At 40.9% G+C, this 26,693-nt stretch overlaps 1 protein-coding gene across 7 annotated transcripts; it reads left to right on the forward strand.

The window, feature by feature from the left end:
- Positions 1-1,455: 1,455 nt before the first annotated feature.
- On the forward strand, positions 1,456-26,428 carry tcf3a (transcription factor 3a). Of its 7 annotated transcripts, none has more exons than XR_004634068.1 (20): positions 1,456-2,041; positions 6,265-6,361; positions 6,768-6,837; positions 13,340-13,413; positions 14,634-14,709; positions 15,359-15,399; positions 15,518-15,653; positions 16,059-16,108; positions 17,446-17,545; positions 17,925-18,061; positions 18,185-18,335; positions 18,459-18,517; positions 18,646-18,718; positions 19,955-20,043; positions 20,186-20,359; positions 20,518-20,614; positions 20,759-20,882; positions 21,429-23,285; positions 23,685-23,816; positions 23,939-26,428. XR_004634068.1 is itself a non-coding variant. In XM_034702753.1 (20 exons), the coding sequence occupies exons 2-19, from the start codon at positions 6,308-6,310 to the stop codon at positions 23,807-23,809; spliced, it is 1,878 nt and encodes a 625-aa protein (XP_034558644.1). In that variant the 5' UTR covers positions 1,457-2,041; positions 6,265-6,307; the 3' UTR covers positions 23,810-23,816; positions 23,939-26,428. The 7 variants fall into 7 exon arrangements, 6 of the variants coding, with proteins under 6 accessions (XP_034558649.1, XP_034558650.1, XP_034558644.1 ...); XM_034702753.1 differs by having other exon boundaries at positions 1,457-2,041; positions 21,429-21,676; XM_034702756.1 differs by having other exon boundaries at positions 1,457-2,041; positions 23,050-23,285.
- The last annotated feature ends 265 nt before the right edge of the window (positions 26,429-26,693 follow it).

Genomic DNA, 26,693 nt, shown 5'->3' on the forward strand with positions numbered 1-26,693 from the left:
AATTTGCCTAAACTAACTTAATTCTCCTTACCCTGTAGCAAAAATATAAAGCTGAGTTCTACCTTATTTGACTGCTTCCCTCTATAAAAACACTGTTTGATCTATGTGTACTATGTGGTAAGTGACATATTACGTGGTATTTTCTTAATACGTAAGTTTTCAATGGTATGATAACCAGCCTGGTGTGAGTTAAAGTCATACAGATCTGAGCCTGTGGTGCATTTGTGCAATGCATGCTGAACATGTGTGTTTGTGTGTGTGTGTGAGTGAACCACAAAGTGGATGGCTGAGTTTTCTTGTAAAGGCCAGAACAGATGTTATTTAGGTTGTTTCCCCCTCAAACCAGTTGAGGTTTTCAAAGTATCACAACAAAACATTCTCATTAACTGCAGCCTTGTTTACATAACTACCAAGGTAAAACGGATGGAAACCATCAGCCAGGCTCTTTCTGTGACAAAGATGCTGGTTCATACTGTGAATTCATTTTTCAATTCTAGTCGATATAAGCTTTACCATGATATTTTATGCATTGATGTAGTTATTCCCAAAAGGAAAAAGTACTCATGCATCCCCATGTTGCATTTAGCCGACAGGGCCTTTATATTGTAGATTTCTTTCCCCTTCAACTAAAAACTTCTGTACAATTCTTGGACAAATTGATACACTGATAGCTTCAAATAGTTTTCCAAATGCATTCATATTGAAAATAAAATGAACAAATCCTCAAAAAAAGGTTTTTCTGAACATATTTTGATGGTAAAGGGCGAGACAATGCAACTTTATTTGTTTTGCACATTTCATACACGAGGGCAACTCAATGTGCTTTACATTGAAACATTAAAAGCATTGGAAACATTCAGACAAGCATAAAAGAGAACCAGTAAAAAGACAAATATAATAAAACAGAAAAGAAAAGGATAATTAGAAATATATTAAAAGTAAATTTTAAATTCTCATTTAAAGCGAGTTAACATAAGCTAAGATAGGAAGGCAGTGGCAAATAAAAAGGTATTTGTCTTTGATTTAAAAGAGGTGAGAGTTGAAGCGGACCTACAGCTTTCAGGGAGTTTGTTCCAGATATGTGGTGCATAATGACTAAATGACTAAAAGCTGAAACAAGGATTCATTTATAGAAGGCTCACTCATTATATTGTGTTTGTCTTGACATAAATTACAACAACATGCCCAATTATAACACATCTGAAAGAAACTTTGTGTACAATCCAGCTATTGAAGCTTAGTAGACCATTGCACACTCCCACATTTCTAACGCACAGACGCGCACGCAGACATTTTTTGTAGCTGAGAGCAAAATGTAAGTGAACGGAGCCCGTAGGCAGAAAGAGACTGCCCTAAAGGACTATAATGGAACATATTTGGCCTCTCTACGTGCCCATCAATTTTCGTCGTATCCTATTGGCCCTCCCTCTGATATTATCATCCCATCCGCTGCTTCTCTGCTCTGTTCGGGCTTTCCGCTGTCTCCCTCCGCCAGTACACATATAGATCCCCGCGAATCGGCGTTTTACACAGCTCATTGTGTGTCTCTTGCAACAGCCACGAAACGGTGACATTCTGCAGTCACACGGTTGTTCCTCGCATCAGAGCAAAGACCAATTAAAATAGTCTTTTTTGGGGTTTTCTTCGCGTTGGTTGACATTGGACACCGCTGATGTTTCTACGTCCATGTCCTCCTCCTGTAAGCAGTGCCGCGGAGTGATATTCTTGGACCCCGACAATGTGGAGGCTGTTAAAATGTCTACTTGGAAAATGAAATGGTTACATTTTATCTAACTAAAAGGAAACGGGGGGTAACACAAGAGTTATGGTTTGTGTTGTGGATGGGTATTTAGTTTCGTGACAACGTCGATAAGCGAAGACGAGGGCGACGGAGGAGTGTTTTCATAAAAAGCCTCTTTGCTCATTTTTCATCAAGCCACCAGTCCGGACCACGGGGGGAAGGATCCGATCCCTAACTTTGTTTTTCTCCATACTCCAGCCGTCGATTTCTCCCGGTTGGATGCCACACAATTGACTTCAGGTAATTCTACGTTTTCATATACACTCCTAAGAAGCATATGCACGTGAATCAGAAGTTATATGTCGCGTAATGATCAAGTTTTACGCGCATCGTTCAAGTTGTAACCGAGTGGCACAGCCGGGAAAACGGGGTGATCTGTTTCTCGTCCCCCTCGGCCTCAGAGAACTTGTAGCGCTACAACTCTTAACCAGCATAATGTATGTATGTGTGGCGGAAAAAGACTTCTTTGTTCACTTCCATTGGCTTTATAACCTAAAAGCACATTAGCACACGCACAGACAGAGTTATCTGCATTGGTGTATTACTGTTTGTAATAATAAGTTTTCAGTAAAGTAATGTAAAGGTTGACGCATCAGACAAAGGGTATAGATTTATTTAAGCTACCATTCCTGCTTTTGGAGTGATTGGCAACATCCTCCACCTGTTAGCCATATGTTACATTGTCACAAAGAGAGCCATGGTGGGTGTGGATGTAACTCATTAGATAGGATGTGCAATAATACTTAAATATTTATAAAAAAAAAAGTATAACTCTAGGATACCCCCCCCCCCCCCCCCCTCCTCCTCAACACACACACACACACACACACACACTCACCCCCTCTATCAACATTAAGCTACCACTGTAACAAAGTAACAAAAGCTTTATTAACTCCATCCTGCACGATGGGGTTATATCTGTTAAGATGTTTGAAGATGAGAGTAGTTTGATCTCATTTTGAGCACACATGAAACTTTGAAGGCCTGGGTCTTTGTGTTCATCAGAGACCCGGGTCTGCTGCTGCTGCTTGACGTGTGGGGAAGGCAACAGGTTTTTTTTTTAGGTCCTTTTAAACATCCCGCAGGATTAAAAAAAACTACAGTAATGGCCCTGAAAACACACTGTGATAACAAACTATTCAACCATAGTTATGAGGCGTTTTGTGGCTTTATCTTCCTGAAAATGTTATTTTCCCAAATGGGCAGGCCGAACGAAGGTGGGGGTGCTCAAGACGAGCGTATGCAACTTCCATTTGTTAGGAGGGGCCAAACACTTATCCCCCATTTTGACCTCAGCTCAATGAGAGGCTGAAAACACAAGTTAATGTAGTCAAAACATTTTGACCTTTTTTTTTTTTAAGGGAACCAATTTCACTCTAGTTGTTAATTATTTGATTATCACCAATTACCGTATTACTCGTATCACTATAGTATTATACACTCGGACTTAATCCAGTGTTAGCATCCTTTCTGCAGCTGTTTGGTTTTGTTTCATCAGCAAGTGTGAACAAAATATACTTTTTGTTTTCGTTAAAGTTACATGACAGCAAATATATGTAGTAGTTTCACTTTAATTAGCACTCAATTGGCTAATTCACAAAACACTGGCATTCAAATTAGACACACTTCTAATGTGTTTGTGTTAATGTTGAATCAGAATCAGCTTTATTGGCCAGGTATGCTTGAACACACAAGGAATTTGACTTAGGTAAACTGTGCTCTCTTGGTGCAAGGCATAAGAATAAGACATACAAAATAAACATTTTTAATAACAATAACATCAGCTATAAATACAAAGGAACAACAAATACGCATGACTAATATGTACAGGCTAAAATAATATGATAAAAGTGCAGTGGTGAACAGCTCACTATTATCTTTTTTGAGTGTGTAATTGAGTCTTGTTTCTTTTGTTGCCTTGCTTTCCTTTGCTTTTCTATTGTATAATTTATTTTCTTGTTAAGTGCCTTAGAGAAACTTTTAAAGCACTTTTATAAATAAAATATATTATTATTATTATTATTATTATTGTTTCCAAGCGGCAACCTCCGGTCTAAAAATATGAGTCCAATGCAGAAGTGCTAAAAAGTGCAGTTCATCAAAGATCCACTTGAGGCTGGCTCCGGAAGTACCGGAAACCACATACACACCAATTCACAAAAGTCGATCTTTACAGCAGAAATAAACATGTTTACAGTCTGGTAAAAAAGACGAGTGTAGTCTGGATAGCTCATTTCTTGATCAGCACACACTGTACGGGTGGCGAATTTTTTTTCTAACGCAGCAATTTCGAAGATATTGAGATTACGAGTCTTCCAATGAGAGGCACAGCTGACTTGATGGACAGGCAGGAACACCGTAGCTGTTGGCTAGGAGGCTCAAAGCCCGCCTCTTTACGTCACAATTGCTCAACAGCAGCAATATGATATAATTTACTTCACTCCATAAAAATCTGCAGCCCCTCCAGTTAAAATCAGTGGTTGTTTTTGTAACCTGTTATTTGATATTTCAAAGTGTGGTCCCTGTCTTTAGTCAGGCCCTTATTTATTCAAGTTTTGATTCAGAACAAAATTGAAACATGCTTTGTAGCTAGTCAAAGTAACAAAGCATTTTCCAGGAAGTAAAGACATACATAAAACAGACAGTTGTCTAAACATTCTTATTAAATGAGGTGATAATAGGGGTGAGATAAATAAATATTTTGTAAAAGAAAATTCAAAGCTTGGTAATGCCATTTTGAATAAAAGTAGTGTGCCGGGATTGATAAACAAATAGGATCGTTGTCGTATACATCTACATACATGCATATACCCTCGCCTACATGAAAACAATTAAAAACATATACCTGCACACGTACAAACCCACATACCTATTCAGGCTAACCGATAGAGCAGTAAAATAATGTAAATAAGCTAAAAACTCTCACGTTAACAAGTACCCAAGCTTACATATTTAAATCTTCACATACTGAGAAAGAAAAGGAAAAGAAAAGGAGTCATGTCCTTATTCAAAAGATTACACAAACATGGATCATCACATTGTATATTGATTATTAGTGCTCTCTTTTGACTTTGCACATAATATTGCAAACTGAGAAGTTGATACATTAGCATTTTGTGGAATATTGATGTTATAAATACCTAATGTCAACATTAGTAAGCCAGTTAAGGCCTGCTAAAAAATAATGGCAACATACTACCAAATCAGAAAAACAACATTAGTTCAGAGAAAGAATGTAGACCCTGCAGAGACATTTGAGATCCACTCAATTGTGAATTAAAGCCCCCAAATGAACACAGTCAACACCTCTGACTACAAAGAGAATCCTAACGTTAGGATATCCCTTCAGCTGGTTTATACTACAGTACTCCTATACTGAATTACACAGATGTATAAAACTGACACATGGCATGCTATTCCTATGATACAGGCTCGTCACAGAGTGCATTATATCAATAGTGCATCATTGACTATTTGAGAGCCTGATATGATATGTAATTACTCAGTATGTCTTTCAGGAGAGCTCATAGAGCTGTTTTTTAGGGTTGAGGATGCAGCCTGAGCTCAGGGCCTGACCAAAATTAAGTACTGTGTGACCTGTGGTTGGACCATGTTAGGTATAGACCAGCAGGGAAATTCTTAGAAGTGGCTGTGTGTGTGTTTTCATTTTGCGGTCAGTACTCTGTTGGTCTCACCAGTATTTGATTTAACCAGGTAGGACTTATTTATTCAGGGTTTCATTGATCATTTAAAGATGACATGAATTTGAGTGTTGCCTCATGTAAAGGTATCTTAGTGGTTTTATAAAATGTCACTTTTTAACATATCTTTGTGATTGACTGCCGTTGAGTCATCTACCTGAATCATTAACTGCTGTAGAGAGATAGACGTCATATTGGCGTAGTGACGTAAGTCCAGACATAGTTTGGTGTTGAGGAAAAAAGAGAGTTTTTTTAAATGTCTAAGCGCAGCCTTATTGGTTGTGACCTTTTTTTTTATTACTTTGCAGCTTTATTGAGGAATTATTGGGGACATAGCAACACAACTAGACAGAACTTTTACAAGATGCAACAACACCAGCACTCAGACAGGTTTAAACATGTCTCCAGTTTAACTATAGTATTCGTGTGAGATGCCCGGTTGCCCAAAGCATTATTAAACTGCTTACCTGCCCCTCTACCATACTTGCAATGCATTCCCCTTAGCTTTAATGTTGCTAAATCAGCTGAGTGAGATGAATTTATACGCATCACATTATTTTATTTACATATTTTACCCCTAAACCCATGTCCATGGCATTCTACCCTAGTTTGTTTTATTTGTGTTGTCACATAATTGATCAATGAAAAATCTGAATTCTTGTATGTGGGAATATCTGGTTCTTCTGCTTTTGACACCTTTTCTTGGCACAATCGTAAATCCTGATTCAAATATCCTCACATTGTCTTCATCTTTGTTTGAAGCCGCTTGCTGACACTGAGAGCCACGAGTGAAGAGCAGCAGAGAATGGCCACAGTGGAAACAGACAAGGAGCTCAACGACTTGCTGGATTTTAGCGCGGTAAGATTTCTCTTAAGTATTGCTTGGATTTATGGTATACATGTTTTATAGTTCATTCTGTGCTCTTAGAGTAACATGTCAATTTAGCTTGCATAATGGTTCCCGATCCCTGCTTGGGCATTGTAGGTTGAAATATGAATGAATTCCAGGGTGTCCATGAATGGGTCACTTGGTCAGGCTTTGATCGATTGCAGTGCTATTACATCAGCCAGCTTTAATTTTAGCTGTCACTCAGTTAGAACTGGTGTAGATTGCGTCATGCCCATTGTAGGTGTTGGTTCACTAGGGCTGGATACACGACTAAATAGTTTAATCAAAAAACGAATGAACTTTCACAAAAAGGAAGAAGAAATGTCTTTTACAGACCTGCGCTTGTTTGTTCACATTGTCATGTCTTTTATTTCAGATGTTTGAGCTTCCACTTTCAAACGGGAAGAACCGGCCGACTACTCTCGCCAGTCAGTTTGGAGGTTCAGGTAAGATTTAATAAAACAATAACAATTGTTTAATTCTGTCTTTCTGTTCATTTGCCTCCAAATGAAAGCAACACACTGTTCACACGACTAAAGAAAGCTCTGTGTGTAAATTACAATGACATAGCACAGAACATTTCACTGCATCTTCCTTTCCTCGCACCTACAGCTCTTGCTGAACTGCCCTAATTGGCTCATAAAGCGCCTCATACACACCCTGACAGTAAATCATGACAGTAATGTGCCGTCACAGCCTCGTGTCATGTCTGTACCCCAACCCCCCATTCATTCACGGTGTTTTCTTTGGTCAAAGAGAACAACACATGACCTGCTCTTCTCCTCTGGTCGTGTTTCAGATCACAGATATTTGAAAGAAACCTCAGGAAAGATTGCCAGCCTTGTCTTATATACTATGTAGCTCTCAGGCGTCGTCTTCTTTACACTCCCTCATCCTCGCCTTGCAGGTGTCCCTTCCCTCACCTTCTCAGCTGTTGCCATTCAATCACTTGAAGACAAAGGCAAGAGGGTGGGGGATGATGGGAACATCTCAGTGAATCTCCTCTGCGTACCATTTGACAGAGTGTATCTTCATGTCCCCTAATCTTGCACCCCTGCTACGTCAAACATAATGTTGACTTACATTTATTTAAATGTTCATCACAGCAGCTTAGGCCCAAAAATGTCTGCTTACAGACGAGCATGAAGCAAATGCCTCAGAGAAACTAAACATCAGACTTTTTTATTTTATGGTCTTTTTCATGCTTCAGTAGATCTACTCGCCCTGTGTAGACCTTCCTCTGTCACCATTTCTAGAAGTGCAGTAGGTCTCTTGTCTGAAACAGGATATTGAAGTTAAGATGAAAGACAAGGCAAGCGCTGGCAGGGTGGAGTACAGGGGGCTCTATTTCTTCTATTCTCTCGAGGGCCACTTGCATGTACTCTCTACAAGGTGTGTGCTTTCAGAGGAGACACATCAATGTTATCAATCTAGCTCAAAACTGATACTCCATCCAAAGTCTACCCTTTAATTTTCAAACATGTACCCACTATAGTATGAAAATACAGTTTAGTTATTGATCAGACTTTCATGAGGCTAGCGGACCATGTCAAACTCTTGTTGAATACATGATAACCTGTACATGATATGATAATTAACAACCGTCAAGTGCCAATGGCGGGTAAAAAATGAGTTTGCCGTAAAACAAAAACACACACACGCCAGTGGCTGATGGAAAACTTTTTGTATTGCATGTGAGGTTTTGTTTTCATACTTTTGCCCATTTCTGCCGACTGTCAGGCTATTTTGACCCTCGCGGCGTGCTGTACTTGTGGTGTGATTTGGTACGTCGGGAACGGCGTGACGTCAGCTACTGGAGTCCTATTCATTCTCTTTGCTTGAAGAAGCACGGAGGGAAGAGCGTTTCGAGGGAAGATGTGGCGACACATTCCCGGCGTGAAGCCCCCACATACAAAAAGGATAAACAAAGAGGCAGGAGACGATCAAGAAGAGGAACAGACAGCTAAACGGAGTAATGTCACAAAAAATATTTTGGACCGGTACCCTTTTGAAGGTGACTAGCTAATGGCAGATGAGGTAAAAAGTTAATTTTACGCCATGTGTACAGTCCTCTGGATCATAGAAGGTGCTTAATATTTCAGAATCAGAATGCCATCATCATCACTGTAAGTTCTGCATATAACAACATTAGAAGTGCAACTGTACTGATGAAGGAATACCAAATCACAGGACACTGAATAAAATCACCTTCTGCAACAGAACAGGGATAGCTTGGATCATACAGGGCAAATGGATTAAAAGAGGGGAAGTGGATTATGATGCAGGAATCACAAACGAAGCTTGTCTTAGATGTTGTCCTGGCTTAGCTGATTGGAAGCAAGGGGAAACGGATAGAATGGTTTTAGTGTTCAAAAATACCTATCCAAAGTATAATTACAAATTAGTTATGCCATTTTGCTGAGATGAACATACACTGCTGGTGTTTTTCACCGACTTTCGTGTCCCTTTTTGCCATTTTTGCATTCCTACTTGTACAAATCTTATTTCACAAGAAAGCAGAATACCCAATTTGCAGTACTGCTGAAGAGTAGAGTGAGGTATCTGGCTGAAGGGTTAAACAGCTGCCATGCAATGTCTTTTTCCTGGTGTGGTTAGGGGTTTTGGATATGTGAGGCTATGAGGTTCCTCCCTTTGAGCACCATCAGTAATGCTAATACTGCTTTGTCCATTCAAACCCTTTTCACTTGTCGGTTCAAGTAACTGCACTTTTATTTTTTGGTCTCTGGAAACTGAGAATCCAAAAATGTATTTTTACAGCTTCATGAGGACTGAAATACAAGAGGGGGAAGTTTCAAATTTGCATAAATTGTCCAATATGTAAACCAGATGTGAATAACAAGTGGTTTCGCTGCTTAAAATCTGAATTCCTGGACGTTCAAATGTATGTTATTTAATGTAGGGTCTAATGTAATCTGTATTTGTTAGTGGATTAGAGCAGTCTTGTGTTTGCAAAGTCTCTGGTGACTCACAGGTTAAAACAACCAGGCTTGTGTTATTGTACATTGCTCAGTATTTCATTAACAGTGTACACTCTCTTGAGATTTGATCTGACATCATGCTTTGTGTCTGTGTGACTCACTTTGCCAAGGGAAGGAAGAAGGTGAATAGACAAAGAGGCACACGCAGTTATAGGTGCCTGGGGCAGTGTTCCTGTAAAAACGAAGGCTTGTCTGCAAGTTCAGTCAATGTATGTGGCGGAGTTTTGCTCATGAAGCTTATGACTCAGGCCGGCTGTCTGTTCCCAGTATCTCTTCCTGTGTAATTATAGACTAGCCATGCTTAAAGGGGCGTTGCATGCTGGGAGGAGAAGTGCATTGGGGTTCACCAGAGAATTTGTCTGATGTTACTCACTTGTTTCTTCATCTTTCTCTTTCCAGTCCTGTTAGCCCGTCTGAGTCGAGCACTACTCATGGTTTCCTATTGGTTTTGGCACTGGTTGTGGCACTAATGGAAACCCTGACACAGAATTTGTCACATTTTGTTTGTCAAAACGTGATTAAAACTGCGATCTCTGTAGAAATCTTAGGTTTAATACACCAAAATGAGTCTGTAATAGCAGTTTGATGTTCTGAAGCCACACGAGGAGCTGTGCACAGTCTAATGCAGTGATAGAAACTATATCACATATTCAAAAATCAAAAATATTGAAACAATACGAGTATTAATAAAATAAATCATGTAGAACAGAGAACAAACATCTCCAGGCCTAGTTTATAAATTCATTTGAGCTCACTGAGCTCACATCAAACGTATTTCAAACATGTTTCTAATTTCATTATGCTTTTTATAATGTAATGCCATGACAAAGATAGTGATCTTGATGCATTTTATCTCTCTTCTTTTATCAAATTGAATGGAGATATTGGATTATGGACTCTGTTTTCCCTATGTTAGTAAACTACTTTGTTTGATCCTGGGTATAACACTAAGTAGGACTAAAAAGTTAGCTCTAAAAGAGGCTCAAGTCCCGTTGAAAAAACAGCCATGTTTTGTTTTGTCATCTGTTTTATTTCTAATGAGGATACCGACTGTTAAAAGTATTTAAACAAGGAGACATTTTGACATAACCACATGAAAGCAAGTCTCAAGAAAACAACTTCAAAGGGGATCGTGCATTTGCAGTTCAGAGGGGGGGACACCCATCAAGTGTAGTTTGACCACACTGACCAGATCCACAGCCAGTGAGGGAACTATGCCGTCTTCACATGACGTGTTTTTTTTGTAAGCTGGTACCTGTTTGACTCAAGCTGATTTTGTGGTCACTTTTAAACTCCCCCTTCTCTACCAAGCAACGGATGCAGCTGAGCTTGAGAAATAAAGACATCAAAGTGAAATGGTGTCCCGTAAAAAGTGAAGTATTGTTTGTTTGAACAATGTGAGTCAGGCATTTGCTCAGACAGAGTAACAATGCTGTGGTGACACATGATGTCCATACCCGTGTTAAAACATGGAAGTGTATGTTTAGTGTTAAACTTTATGTGTGTGGTGGTGATCCAGATATGTTATGTTTTTTAACACATACAGTAATTGTCTTTTATTTGTTATTTAATAATTATTTATCCAATGAACTCAAAAAAGTACATCAGTTTTTTGTGTGTAACTTCATAAAATCAAGTTGTAAGGATTCAGCAGTCCTCAAAACTGTATTTTCTTTTAAACTTAGTTTTTATTCATTTTTCTCATCAACAGTACAATGTGAAAAATATTTCTTTTTTTTTTATCTTTTTCCAGCTGTATAGTTAAATTCGGACCTTACTACAGAAATAGATAACACAAATAAAATAAACCAAAATGTCCACTCCAGAGAATACACATACAAGCAATAATACACACAGAAAAACAAGTATAAGAATAAATGTTCATAAAAGTAAAGGTGAAACGAAAATCATAATTAAATATTGTAATCATAAAGAAATAAATTCTAATCCACTCAGATATATCATGTGTCAAAGTACAGGGGCAAAGTCAAACCCAGGAAAAAATAATGCATGATCTTGGTCTGCTCCTAAATCAAACATCACTCTCTATTGCATTAGTAAAGCCAGTACAGGTCTCCATCTTGTTGTGAAAGTTTCTCTTTGGAGTTTTAATTGGTATGTAATTTGTTCCATTTGATAAATGTCCCAAACCTTCTGGATCCATATATTGTAAGTGGAGGGTCTGGTTTCAACCAGTGTATGGTGATGCACTTCAAGGCCGGTGTAGATAAGATATTAAACAAGTACTTTTTAGCCCTCCCATTCAGGCCAGCGGGCACTACTCTGAGTATTGCCAAAACTACATTTTTAATTGATTAAATAGAATCTGCTTGGTTTTTAGTAATCACATATAGCTGGATAAAAATGTGTGGGTAAATACAAATCAGGCTCTAAAGCCCCTTAATTCATCATAAGACCGCTCTATCATGCCTTTAACATTTATCTCATAATTCCATCCCCTCAGGTGTGAATAATCCCCCTTTCACAATCCATTGATTCCAATAGATTAGTGTCTGGATTCATATATAACACCTGTTTATTCTGCACCTGAATGCCTGGGAAAGGAGAGTATCATTCAAGTGCGATGTGGAGATTTCCCTCTTCTATCAGTCAAATGAACGGTCACGCTTCACATTTCCTTTGGTAGTGCTTTAACAATCCAAAGTCCTGCTGAAAGGCAGACAAATACCACATGTCCCTGTCTCGCTAATTAGCTTTGAATCTTTGTTTTAGATCACGATTTTCTACATGGTTCTGAATATCTGTTTATAATGAAGGTGTGAACATTTTGACACAGAAGTAGCTATTGCTCGTAGATTTACATTTGAATTTAGTGTAACCTGATTGGCTTATTTAATGCAGCAGTAACAATAGACTGGTTTAAATACAATTCTTAAATATCCAGTTGATAGTAACATGTTTTGTCAGTTTAACTGCTACCTCTAATCCACATTTCAAGAGGACTGTAATGCAGGCACAAACACAAAACATTGAATTGGAGCATTTTCTTGTCAGCTTGGGTGCTGATGGCTCTCAGCGGAAACCAATGGTTCATGCATTTTCTTTATCGTCTTTGATTGACGCGCAGAGTGACAGTCAGCCATAGAGAGGGGACAAGACATTGTCTCCTTCATCTCTTATTCTGCTGGTGTCGTGCGTATAGATCACAGTTGTCACGGCAATCTAGCAGCTCTCAGCGCTGTGGACCCATCATTCTGTTCTACTGCTGATCCTGTCATGATTCTAGCCCGCCTCTATCCCCCCTTCCCTCTCCCCTATCCGCTTTTTAATTAGACAACAAAACAAAAATATGAATATTCATAGAGCTCAGCTTCATTAATATGCACAATTATGCAAATCAGTACACAATTAAGCCTCAGCTTTCCCCCAGAGATGCTGTGTTGCAGTACGAGGGGAGACTTAGTGAGAAAGGGGACGGACAGGAATTTCTGCTTCACCAATCTTTAAAATCGCTCCTTCCAAATACATTCACCTCTGAAAGCTGCAGCACTCCGCCAATGGATACTATTTGTCAGCCGAGTTAGACGGAGACCTTTCGTCTGCATTTAGGCGAAGGTGTAGGTGCCTAATGAGAAAGAATAGATGGGCGCTGAGTGACTGTTGCCATGGTAAATGTAAAGGAGAGTGGGAGAATGAAGAATGTCGACGATGATTCTGGGAGTCTCATACTGGGTGTTAATTATTCAAACTTCCTACAGCTCATATCCATGCTATGTGACAGTGCTGTCACTATGCTGTCACTATGTGAGCTGTGAAGTGAAGCTCTTTAATGAGGGTTACTTTGAGCAGCCTGAAAAACCTGTATCAAAGCAGGTCAAATCAGTGGTTATGCCAAGTTAGACGTAGTTCTGCAAAGTGTAAATGCCTTTTGCTTATATGTTTGCCTTCTTATGGTTCATAATGTCTAACCGAGTTCTTTGTCTCCCAGGTATGGATGAGAGGAATGGGTCCGGTCCCTGGGGGCCAGGACAACAGAACGGTCCGTCTTTCAACCAGGGAAGGGTACGTTTCCCCCCTCACTCCATTTAATAAGGCAATGAAGATGTCATGCCATAGAGCTTGAGAGAAATGTAACAGGTCTGGGTGATAATTTCATCAAACCCCCATCACACGAAATTCAGGAAATGCATTTTCAAGCTGCGCGTCAAAGCGGACACTTCACTGGTGTCTCATCCCAGGTATATAATAAACTGTAACCTGGTTCATCATCTTCAGCTTGACACACTTTACTGATGTGACTGAACTCAGGGTTCATGGGTTCATGAGAAGTTTAGATGGATTGCACCATACTAAGGTATTTTAGACATGTGAAAACAACAGTTAGCACTCAAGCTACGTAGTAAAGCTCTGGTACATCACCCATACACACTGTTAAAGATTATCTTTCCTCAGGGAGCTAACAGCTCTGTCACAAGTATAAGTCAGTTTCATTAGCCTCTATATATCTCCTAGGTTTATATGTCCCATGATACAGCGAATACATACCAGCCATAACTTCATGTACATATCATAGCTGCTGTCAAACAGATGTGCAGTTTTTGAAGAAACAGTGATTAGTAAAGGAGTGTCATAGAAAAAGTGACTTGTTTTCCTCAGGTTAACTTATGACTCGTTTCCACCAAGCGGTCTGGTATGGATCAGTACAGTTTGGTACGGGGTCGGATCGGTAACACCTCATCCTGTTTGCGTTTCCACAGCCAACCGTGCCCTACTTGGTTGGCGGCGTGTAAGCCGGATACCGATAGCCGCGTCAGCTTCGTAATAGCGTGACGTCATGCCAGGGCGACACAGTGTACCCCGCTAATAAATGCAACGAAGAAGAAAAACGCAAGGACAGTCTGCACCTCCACGGTCAACCATGGAACGCTGTTTCTTGATGCAATTTTCAAAACGAAAAAAGTTATCTTCCCGAAGTCCACTGGAGATTTAAACATGGCAGGGTTATGTGTTGTTCTTTATTACCTCTGTCGCACGGGAAGTGACGATTCTTTCGACCAATCAACGGACTGCAGTGTTTCTAGCTCCACCTTCTGGGGTCGGATCAGTATGTCTGGCACCCCAAAGCAGAAACGCCACAAAATGCGTGCCGTACCGAACTGAACCGCTTGGTGGAAACGGGGTTATAGGGGTTACCTTTCAGAAGGTGTGCATATTTAAACTTAATTTTCAGAAAATTGTCAAAAGAAAATGAAAATGTGTTTCCTCTGCTGTTTTTCCCATAGGCTTATGGAGAAGATGGCCTCTACAGTGAGCAGGAGGGCATTGCCTCTGCCCCTATATTTGGATCAGGGATTGTTGGTAAGAAGGTTTGAATTGAACGAAGCTGTTGAAGCATAGTCACCACAACTTTCACATGGTCATTTTCTTTTTCAAAACACATGCGAATTCTATTTATAGAACCAAGTGAAGGACTAACTTGCTGATTGAAATACACAAGTTTATTTCAGTGGACTCTGACCGAGCCAGAACAATAGGTTGTTTGTATGAGAGAGCGGCCGTTCACTGGTTAGACACTAATTTACCACTTTAGGGCAAACCATATTTATGCTTAGGTTGCAGTGGATGAAGGGAGCAGGGTAATCAGGGAGGATGGGTTTGTTTGTGTGTTCAGTGCAGGAGGGGGTTGGAAAGTGGGGGTGTAAAGGGCACCCATGCACAAACAAGGCTTTTCCCCCGGGAGTTGGAGGGACTATAGCTCCACTCTGTTTAACTGTCAGGGGAGGGGGGGGGCTAAGGTTGGGCACAGTTGTCCCTGAACCATTTATAATGGGCCAATTTGTTGTTGTGTTGCTGTTCGCAGCCATAAATACCACACATCATCACATAGACTCACATAGCAGATGGAAGGCACCCACATGGACTGCGAAGAATAGCCAGATTGTGATTTAATAACAACATAAAGGCCCAATTTTCACAATCATGACCTGGTGTTCCTTTCTCTAAACAGGGAAGACTGAGCGAGGACCATACTCCTCATTTCCAACACAGGTAAATCAGTCAGAAAGGCACAGGGGACAAGACTTCTCTGAATTTACTCCCATACCTATTTATTTCTTTTTGAATTGTACTCTAAACAAGCTTATGCTTTCTTTTACACTATCTGTAGCCGGGCTTTATGCCTAGTGAGATACCCATGACCAGTCCCAATGCCCTCTCCCCATCTGGCCTGAAGTCCAACTCCCAGTTTTATTCTTCTTATGAGGGCAACAACCCTCGACGAAGACCCTCACAGGACCCCATAGGTAAGATTGCAAAGAACACAGTGTTCAACTAAGAAAATCATCACAGAAAGAGAAGGTTTTCTATTCCTCATATTATATTTAAGTCGGTATGTATAACCACTATTACTGCCGAGGTTTAAAAAAGCGTTTGAAAAATCTCACATCTGCTTAGTTATAGAGAGTGAAATCACTGCGTTCTCACAGATGAAAGTCGCGGAACAACATCAGACTAAAATACCTTTTGATGAGGCATTAATGAGTAGTCACAAGACAGATGGATGGATTGGTTCAGCAGGACTTCAGAAGGAAGGGGGCTGCGTAAATGAAATCCCTCATTGGTGGTTGTACTTTCACTTCTGTGATAAGCGAACATCTTTGTGTTTGTTTGCATGCTCATGTGATTTCTGTCTGTCTCCCTCCCCTCAGATTCACAGCCAAAAAAGATCAGGAAGGTGCCCCCTGGCCTGCCCTCCTCGGTGAGTACTAGCAGCCACAAATGTTGGAACTCAGAACCACACACCTCAGTCAGTCCATGGGAGTCCGTGTTTTCATGTTTCACGCCCATTTTCACATTCCATTTGGCAGTTTGAGCCTCTCCTTGGCTTGCAGAGCGGTAAAATCTCTGCTATACAGGACATCCAGCTCTTACAGCTGTGTATCTGCACTGCTGAGGTAGAAAAAAAATGAAAGGGGGGGAAAAAGCCACTCATTCACCCGGTCACTCATTTGCAGCATGTATTTATAGTGTGTCGTATTTGTAGGTCCTTTACTTTATGGCCACATTTCTTCCCCTCTGCTGAGAGCACTCGTCAGACCGCTGAAGGGAATTCATCCTGGGGTTTGATGGTTCTTACTCCACCTCATTTTTTCCCTCCTACTCTCGCTCTCTGGGCACCCCATTTCCTCCTTTTTTCTGCCCCCCTCTTCCTCCTCCTCTTTTTCTCTCTACCGCCCCACCCCCCACCTTCCCTCGACCACCACAACCACCACAACCCCCCCCTTCTCTCTCTCTCTCTCTCCCTCCCCCATCCCTCTATCCCAGCTGCCAGTGGAGTTGGCTGCCGTCCAGGATTCGGCAGATGGTTCAGTAATTAGGAGTGCATCTCTCCGTTCCCTCTTCTCCTCTCCCCTCTTTTCCCTCTCCTTTTTCTCTCTGTTTAATCAAATTACTGAAGAAAACTTCAGTCTGTTGGATTTGAGTTTTGCAGACGCAGTTTGATACTCCAATAGTTTTGATTCTGAAAGATAAGGTGGTTGAGAACATTGCGTCTTTTGTACACATTAGACTATGCACCAAATCCGACTGCATCTCCTATTGTGTGGCCATCGCGCCGTGTTCAGGAGTGTGGGTTATGTATCTGTAAACCATTCACAGTGTGTTGCTGTTTAACAGGATACAATGTAAAAGCCTCACAGAGATGGGAAATGGCGTTCAATGAAATCACTGACACTGCACATTCAGTTCATAATGCTCAGTGCTCCAGTCTGCAGACATGTTGCAACAGCCTGTTTATTGAATTAAGTAGTAAAACCAGATAGTAAAAATTGACTCCAGCTTGGGGAGGAGCATGTACTCACGAGAGCTGTTTCTAATTCAAATACCTTTTCTGTTGAAGTTTGTAAGTGACTAATTTGTAGTTGTAGTCTTGGCCAAATGTACAGAAGCTTCTAAGGAGAAAACTAACACATAGTGTGCACTGCATTCATGACATTCAGACCGGAGAGGCTAGTTGTTTACTGTAAAGAAGTGGTTTATGACAGAGCTTTGAAGCACTAAGTGTAATAGTTCCACCCTTCTGTGTGTTTTCTGTAGGTTTATGCATCAGCCTCAGGAGAGGATTTCAACAGGGACAACACAGGCTACCCGGCCTCCAAGGCAGGAAATGTCTACCCACCACCATTCTACATGCAAGGTCAGTCCAAGCCAGACTCCCTTCAGAACATCCTCATGTCAATTGTGTGTAGTTGAAAAGGTCATTCTGGTACTTGTTGTTAAATGCTGTTAAATATATCACAGAGCTAATAGTGAGCTGGACTTTTTGCTTTATAGTAAGGATTGTTGTTGAATTAGCCGCCCATGATGACTGATGAAGGAAATGCAGACGATCCTTCGTGCTTTAGCCGTATGTCACTGAACACCCTGTGGTGATCCAGTGCTGAATAGAGCATCACAGTCCAATGAAGTCATCACAGTAATGTGACATGTCTCATATGTGGCCTTCATTGTCTTCACATCTTCTGCGGCTGGTTATCCCTCACCCCTCTCGTCCCCCACTGGCTGCCTCCTAACAGACGGCCTCCACCCGCCCTCTGATCCGTGGGGCTCTGCCCGGTCGATGGTTCAGCCCGGTTATTCTGCCATGCTGGGCAACTCCCCCCATCTGAGTCAGCATGCCCCCTTCACTGCCATTAACCCCCAAGACAGACTGGTGGGTTCTGCTTTCATACTTTTTTTAAAAAATGTTCTCTGAAGGCACAATAAGGTTTTCTGCACATTGTTTTTGGCCTCTGTCTGCTCCTGCAATTAAACATTGTGTGTCTTTACATCCAAGAAACGACAGCCACTGCCCCTCTCTCCGCAAAACTACCCCCTGCATGGCAGCGAGGTGAACGGGGCTCATCCCGCCGGCTTCCACTCCGGCTCCAGCAGCTTCGGAGTCCCCAGCCACACACCCCCTATTGCTGGCAGTGACACCATCATGGGTAAAAACCCTTTCAGTGTTCAAACTCTTTTCTTTGTCATAACTCAATTTTTTGAAGAATCATTAAGCATTATGTTCTAAGTTCATGTGATCGAATTAAACTGATTTTTATCTTCTCTTACAGCCAATCGAGGTTCAGTGCCGGGAAGTTCCGGAGATGAGATTGGGAAAGCCCTGGCATCGGTAAGTAGTATCAAGTAAATCCTCAAAGACAAAATCTTTCTAATGTTACATATTTTCCTCTTTCTACAACGACATGTGAAGGTGTAAGGTGCATTCAGATGATTAAATACAACAACTTCTATGTCTAGATCTATCCTTCGGACAGTTCTGCCTTCCCTCCGTCTCCCTCAACTCCCTCTGGCTCCCCCCAGGCTGTATCAGGTGAGAAAATGGCTTGAGTCATTTCTTTCAGAGGCCTCGAAGTCAGCCAGCTACTGTTCCACTTTACTTTGTCATTAAGTCTGATGGTATGTGTTGTTATTTTGACTTATCCTGAATGGCTCCGAGTGAATGTAGCTCCATCTATTGGGTTAAAGGTGGAAGTAAGGCACTATTTTCAAATTATTTTATTTTGTATATGAAGGCATCTCAAGGCTTTATGCTGTTTACTATCAGTGAAACATGAAATATAATGCATCACATGGATGACTGTATACTCACATTTACCATCAGTTGGACTGATTTATCTAATTTAAATTTTCAAGGAAGAAATTATGCAATGCAATCATAAAACAATTCTATTAAACATTTAAAAAAGCATTGCTGAGCAGTTTAAACCAATCATTTTACAGAATTTAAAAAACCATAATGTCACCTGTGTCACTGAGTTCAGTCAGACCTTTTCTTATGTTGGCTCTGAATAAACTTAGCACATAGACAAGTTTGACATCCAAGACTATATTAACATTTAGACCATCTGATTCGGCATATGCTGCTTCTGAAAAATATCTAATCTTTAATAAGAAATGCTGTCTAAGATTTTGACTGTAATAAAGGTATGATGTCCATGTTATCCTATTTTTAAAACCTTGCAGTAGTTTTGAACTCTTTTTACCCCAAACAGCTTGCCCTTCACTTGATCTTTCAGACACACGCACACACACACACACACACACACACACACACACACACACACACACACACACACACACACACACACACACACACACACACACACACACACACACACACACACACACAAACACACACACACACACACACACACACACACACACACACACCATCCAAATATAGCTTATGAGAGAGGAAGGGAAAATACAGTAAAAATAAAAAGAGGGTGGGGTCAGTCACTTCCCCATTTGCACTGTGGTTATAAGTGAGCTCATCACAAACAGGCCTCCCATCAGACCCTGCTGCTGCCTCATAGTGAGATAAGTGAAGGATGACAGTTGATAATCCTGAACTCAATAAAAACTGAAGTAGGGACATGCCTTACTTTGAAATCAATGACTTTCATACATTAGCATTATAAAATCAACTGTCTTCATGGGCATGCAACATGTATTAAAGTTGTACTATGAGCTCAGAGGATATGCTCAGTTATTACCATGAACAATGACAAATACAACCTGTAAAACCATGTGGTCTTTTCTTCAGGCTCTGCATCCCAATGGAATCGTACATCAGGGCAGGGCACACCTTCACCCAACTTTGAAGAGGGAATTCAGTCCATGGTGCGTCAACAGGTCTCTTTTTTTTTTTTTTTTTTTTTTTTCATCTCAGAGTTTGCGACCTAAGATTTTAAATTTAACATAATAAAGTTAGCATACATAACACCCACACTCAATTGTAGCTGCTTCATGGTGCACTGTTCTTCTTTTTCTGTAGCCAAGTAAAATGGAGGACCGCTTGGATGAAGCCATCAACGTTCTTCAGCGCCACGCCGGCGGGCATGGTGGACCAGGCCTGGCTGAAATGCATAGTCTGCTCTCGTCTGGCTTGGGGTTACCTGCAGCCTTCACTAACGCAGCCCTGGGACTGGCCGGTCGCCTCTCTGGACTGGTAAGATAAATAACTAGCAGCAGAAAGGCTGTCCAAAAATAACTGTTTACAGTTCACTATTCTAATTAACGGTGAGAGCAGAGTACTCTCAGGCTTGAACCAGAAACTTCATACAAAGAAACTAACAACACTTCATATGTTTGAATTTTGTCCTGAAGATGGCCAGTCACAATGAGGACTCAGTTGGTGGAGGTCTTATGCATGGGCACCATGGCCCTTCATCTGGCCAGGGCTCTCAGCCTGAAGGTTTCGCTGGTGAGACTTGCAGCTAATCTCTTTTGATTGATTTATTCATATCAGAAAGGATGGCTGTATATCGATTTTACTGGAATTTAAAGTATTGTTTCAGCGTCTTACTCAGTATGTGTGTTTATGAGCTCTGTGTCCTTTTCTGTGAAGCTATGTTGGGAAGCCTGAACCGCTCCAATGCTTCCGATGTGAAACGAGAAGACAAAGATGATGACGAAAACTGCTCTATTACCGACAAGTCAGAGGACGAAAAGAGAGACAACCTCCGAACAAGGTGCCTGAAACTTTATTCATTTAATCAGACAACATTCATGTTTCTCTATCAATTAATGTTGTGTGCAGTAGTTTCAATATATTGTGTCAGGAAATCAGCTTTCAACTTCGCTTGATGGGTAAGGTCTTAAATTACCTTTTTTTATTTCAACACTTGTTGGTACTTATAGTAGATCGAAAGAGCTGATAATGAAATACTATAAAAAATAGATAAGCAATGATTTCAAGAACAAGATCAACACTTCATGAGATGGGACTTAAACTTGATAGTAAAGCCATCCTAATTATTGACAAGACTCATGCATAGGTCACTTTGTCATGCATGCTTCTGTTTGGAACTAGTTTGAGAATCAGCTTCAAACTTACTATAAGTAGCCTTCACAGCGGTGTTAATCGTAATCGAGATATAAATCTGGAATAAATCTTTCAATAAAAGTGTTGACACTATTTGAAGAAGTTATTGTATTTACCTGGGAAGTAATTTGTTATAAACTGTATCCATGCTGTTGTTTCCCTCCCTCCTCATCTGCCATTGACTCTTCGCCAGTCTGGATGATGAGGAAGATGATGATGATGATGCAGATCTGCCAGTGGGGGTTAAGGTTCAGCGGGAGAAAGGGCGGAGGTTGGCAAACAACACCCGCGAGCGGCTTCGGGTGCGGGACATCAATGAGGCTTTTAAGGAGCTGGGCCGAATGTGTCAGCTCCATATGAGTTATGAGAAACCACAGACCAAATTGATCGTACTGCAACAGGCTGTTAACGTTATACTCAACCTGGAGCAGCAAGTCAGAGGTCAGTGGGTGTCCAGGGAGGAAGGAAGAGGAGGGAAAGGCCTCTTTGAAAAATAAAACTCGCACACGGCTTCATTTTCCAGCTCCTGTCTTACTCTCCATGTGAAACATTTCCAAAGACCTTATTATATTGCTAAACATATCACAAGTATTAATCAGGTAGAATTTAAATGTACAATGCACCTAAAATTGATCTAAAGTAAGGACATGAGATGAGGAAATGAAGCTGAGTGAGTGTTTTCAATACACATTCATTCTCCAATTCATCCTCTGAGGTTTTTGTCCCCTGGTAACACATACAGGACTGCTGTTTGTTCTGACGCGCTATGTGTTGCCTTGTCTTATAACTGGCTGTCTGAGAATGCTTACATGTCTCTCTGTCCCACCCTTAACACATCTGTTTGTATGCTCATTCAACCTTTCTCACTGTTTCCCCCCCTATGCTATAGTCCTTTAAATTCAGCACAAGTTATTTCAGCATTCTGATGCCCTCTAGAGGTTGTTCACTGACAGCCTGGGCTAGCATGAAAACAGCCTGTCTGCTGTCATACGTTTGGACCTGTCTTCAGCTTTGTCCCGGTGTCTGCATGTCCCTGCCGCTCAAGCATTAACCCTTTCATTTTTCAATCCGTTTTCAAAACAAACCTTTCCACCCTATTCCCCTCCTCCGAAGTCATTTTCTTTTTACAGATGGCAGCAGTGACCTTCTCTGCCTCGCATTCAGATAAATACATCTCCTTCCACTGATGTATTTAACACAATGTTCTCAGTCTCTCCTCTTGGCTTTCTTCTCTGTGGCTCTTTCCGTAATGGCAGAGGGTGCTTCCTTTCTCCCCCTCCTCATTATTTCTCTCATTCTGCTGGAAAGTCAACACATCTCCCTCAACTTCCATCCTGGACTCCAGTGACCCAAACGGACATTTTTATTGGTTGTTTAGACCTCAGGGAACATTTAGAACACCTCATATTCTGATCTACAATCCGTTTATTCCGGGCGTGACATGTTGTAGGCTGACAATTTAACCTACAACATTTTAATATGTAATTGATGAAAATTTAATTATGTATCTTGGAAAGAAAGTTCTTAAACTCCTCCCTGCCGCTCACTCTCCCGCAGCCCGCTCCACTGGGATCTCCTCAGTTTTTCCCCGGGTCCTGTCTTGAGCTAAGAGATTTAAGTTGGCTGTATTTTGAGACACAAAGAAAGTATGAATTACTTCCCGGTAACAACAAAGGGATTCTGAAGAGGGAAAATACAAAGTTAAACAGTATTAGCTGTATGGACAGCATCTATCATGGGTTCAGGGAGGGTTGTGATCTGGGTTTGTTAACCAGCCCCTCCAACCCCCTCCCCCCTTCTCCTCCTGGCTGCAGCATTGTCACGGTGACCGATGAGAACCTGACTGCCGAGGAGAAGGAGCAAAGGGAGCGAGAGCGCCGCCACGCTAACAACGCTAGGGAGAGGGTGCGTGTGCGCGACATAAACGGAGCCTTCAGAGAGCTGGGCAGGATGGTTCAGGTCCACACGCAGAGCGACAAGGCCCAGACCAAGCTGCTCATCCTGCAACAAGCCGTCCAGGTCATACTGGGCCTGGAGAAGCAGGTGCGAGGTAGGTCAGCCAATAAAGCAGGGTCTGATCCACAAAGACAACCAACCATCTCCACTCATAACTGGACTAGAGATCACCCTCAAGAAAAGTCTGTCTTAAGTTTACTATCACATGCTGTTCAGCATCTGTTTCGGCTTTCCATTTGCTTTGAAAAGAAGAAAAAAAGGAGAATGTTTGAGGAAGTACATCTCTGCTTCTCTGCCAAACTTTCTACTTCTCATCATCCCTCCATTTTCCTGTCTTACTCTCCCCGTTTCCTGTCTTCCTTCTATCTGTTATTGCGCTTGTCTGTTCCAACCTGTTTGATGCACTTAAACATTCACACGTTTGAAGTTAAATGAGATTTGTTTCCATCATTTGGTTCTGTTTTTAATCTATGTGTCTGCCCTTGTTCCAAAGAACGCAATTTGAACCCAAAGGCTGCCTGCCTCAAGAGGAGAGAGGAGGAGAAAGTTTCAGGTGTTGACCCTCAGATGCAGCTTGGTGGGGGTCACCCTGGTCTTGGAGGAGACGGACATATGTAATACTCAGGTCAGTCTGCAGATCCTGAACAGTGCTGTGTTCACTGACATAATAAGTACATCATTTTCATAGCTTATTACAAGCTAGACTTAAACAAAGACATTAAGTTGTTGTTCTCCTTTTTCTTTCAGTTCCTGGTGATTGTACAGCCCCCAGAACACGTGGCCTTAATCTTTCATTGTCATGCATCTCAGTGTGTGTTAATCAACTTTGGGAAAGCACACATGCACACACCTCATTACTGACAAGGCAGGTGGCCACATTCCTGACGATGACATATAAATAACAAGCACACTCTTGTTGAAAGCAGAAAAGATGAATTAATCTTTACAAAACTTTGAACTGAGGACATCACTTTGGAGAACATGGAAATTGGACATGAGGACACTCCTATGATCATGTTTTTGTAAGACATTTTGGAGAGTTGCTTTACATGTTGGGAGCAAAACTTGTTTGGATCAAATAAAACTTTTGGATCAATTGCTCGCATGAGCAGAGTTAGGATTTGTATTGTAGGATAATTATTGGCATTCCCATCTGAAAAGAAGGTCTTACATTCTTCACAAGCAAAGAAGGACAACTGGGTATTTACCTTTATGATTGAACAAAAAGAAAAGTGTTTGGTTGAAATCAGCCTTGTTAATAATCCTCTCATTTGATGACTGAATTTAAAGGTCAGTTTGGAGACATCCAGCCACCGACTGGCCAATTAAAGAGCTGTCTTCTCATTTTGAAAAGCCTGTAACTCTGGCTGTGTTTGTGAAATTGATTGCGGTGGCTATAAAGGTGCCACAGCGACAGACTTACACATTTTGCAGGCTGCTTTTTCTATTTTTTAACGGTGGATCCCTGAGTCTTATCTCTATGAGTCCTGTACATCTGTTATTGTTGTGGGCATGTGAGTGGAATAGAAAGGCTGGTGGAGAGAGACCAACCACCGATGCACACACGAGCAATGACTCTACCTTCCCTCAGTGAGGCAGCTGCTGAGCGGATACAGACGGCATCCTCACTGCTCAGCCGAGTGGTCAGTTTGAACCCTCTGATAGAGCCAGTGTCACATCAGCCTGCTCCTATCCAATCAAATCAAAAGACACTGTTACAGCATTGTGAACTCACTTTTCTTACCACATTTTTGCTTGTGGTGCCTGTCGTTTGATTTAAAAAAAAAAAAAAAAAAAGAGTATTGAAAGGGATCATGAGTGTTACTGCGACCTTGTGGAGAATTTACTCAATCACCATTGACTGACTTGTTGTGGTTGTTGCTCTGTGTCGAGCAGTGTTTGGTGTTATAATTTGTTTTTCTTTTTGAACAATTGCAAAGCCTGTTATAAGGATCTTCCTTTTCTAGAATTGATTTATCATTGTTGTTTTTTTTATCTTTACTTTGTAAGATAGTCGTATGAGTTTTGTTTTTATCATTTGGAATGCTTTGTTGTTTTTTTTGTGTTTACATTGTTTAATTTTAACTTGAGTCTCAATTTAGATTCCAGGAACAAAGTGAGGTTTTTCATTTGTGCCAGAAATGTTAGCAATGACAAAAAAAAAAAAGTGACCTGGCTGTAACATCACATGTTGTGATATTTCTCATTTGTTGTTTCTAAATGCCTGTTTCAACACAAAACTGCCAGGCCAGTTATAATTGGATTATTCCTGTTTGAGACAGTTTCTCCCAGAGTGAGACAAAACTTTTTACAACCCCCCCCCCCCCCCTCTTATTCTCTGATAGCTTACTGATGAGCTTATTGATTAGTTTGATGAAGAGGTAGAAGGGGCAGTGTGTACAGTCAACAGAATTCACTGTTTTGTTATGATATGAATCATAAGACGAATCAAAAAGGGTGGCCTTAGTCATTATCCTGAATTTGGGAGTTTTGATAATGGTTACTCACCAGTGCCTGAATACTTCTCATGATGGATAGTGTTGCATTTAAGGACTTTTGGGTTGTACCGTTTTTGTAGTACAGATGTATAAAGCCACATATACTTCAGTAACATCCTACAGTGTCTCGGAACATCGAAATGCAGGGTTACTTTCATTGATGCTGTTGTTGCATTATGAAATGTAAGATGACTTATAACCTGACCTGAAGTTTTGACAGAGAGAACTGTACTTGAAATGTCTCATCTTTTATTAACTGATTTTGTTCAATATATTTCCTTGGCTAGTATGTGCATCAAAAACGTGTATTCAGCTGTAGGATGTGTCTTCACCAGCTTTATCATTCTAAGTTGATGTTGATATATATATAACAGTATTTGGTTTACCTCTGCTCAGCATGTAGTCACAAATGTTGCCCAGATGGACTGGCCCCAACCATTATTTCGCTGTCAGTTACTAGTCAGGCTTGTATTTTTAATTTCTTTACATAAAAGAAGTGTCTGTGGTATCAATGTACCAAAACATACATCTGATGTTCTTTGTTAACAGACCCTTCCTCCTCTCCACAACAGATGACCTGCTTCAGAACTTTGTCTTCACTCATGTTTGAGGACAACATCTATGTAGGTTATGTCCTCAAAGTGCCTCCAGTTTCCTATTTTTTATATAAAAAGTAGATATTGAGAACTGTTGTGTATATAACAGTAATGTAGCAATAAATGTGCCATTTTTAATAACAGTCTCGTGTTTATCTCATGTCTTGTTTGAACACATACACCAAAAAACACACAGTTGAAGTGTTCATTTTCAGTGTTGAAAGCTGCTGTTGGTAGTCAGAGTAAACATCTGTTCAGAGAGAGGGACTTCGAATGTCAACACTATCCCTCCCAACCAGGTTTCCTCTTAGCCCCCCAACACAGGTCGCTGTGTGCAGTCATGATGGTGCTGGACTCATAACCAATCAGGACAGAGGATTGGAGATTAGCTATGATTGGTCCGTCATA

The sequence above is a fragment of the Notolabrus celidotus genome, chromosome 15 (genome assembly GCF_009762535.1).
Source record: "Notolabrus celidotus isolate fNotCel1 chromosome 15, fNotCel1.pri, whole genome shotgun sequence".
Lineage (NCBI taxonomy): Eukaryota > Metazoa > Chordata > Actinopteri > Labriformes > Labridae > Notolabrus > Notolabrus celidotus.

Excerpts from the sequence above, each read along its gene's own strand:
- tcf3a (XM_034702753.1), top strand. The coding sequence starts at position 6,308 with ATGGCCACAGTGGAAACAGACAAGGAGCTCAACGACTTGCTGGATTTT. Across the intron at positions 15,400-15,517 it reads ACTCCTCATTTCCAACACAG|CCGGGCTTTATGCCTAGTGA; the intron begins GTAAATCAGTCA and ends CACTATCTGTAG. Across the intron at positions 15,654-16,058 it reads ACCCTCACAGGACCCCATAG|ATTCACAGCCAAAAAAGATC; the intron begins GTAAGATTGCAA and ends CCCTCCCCTCAG.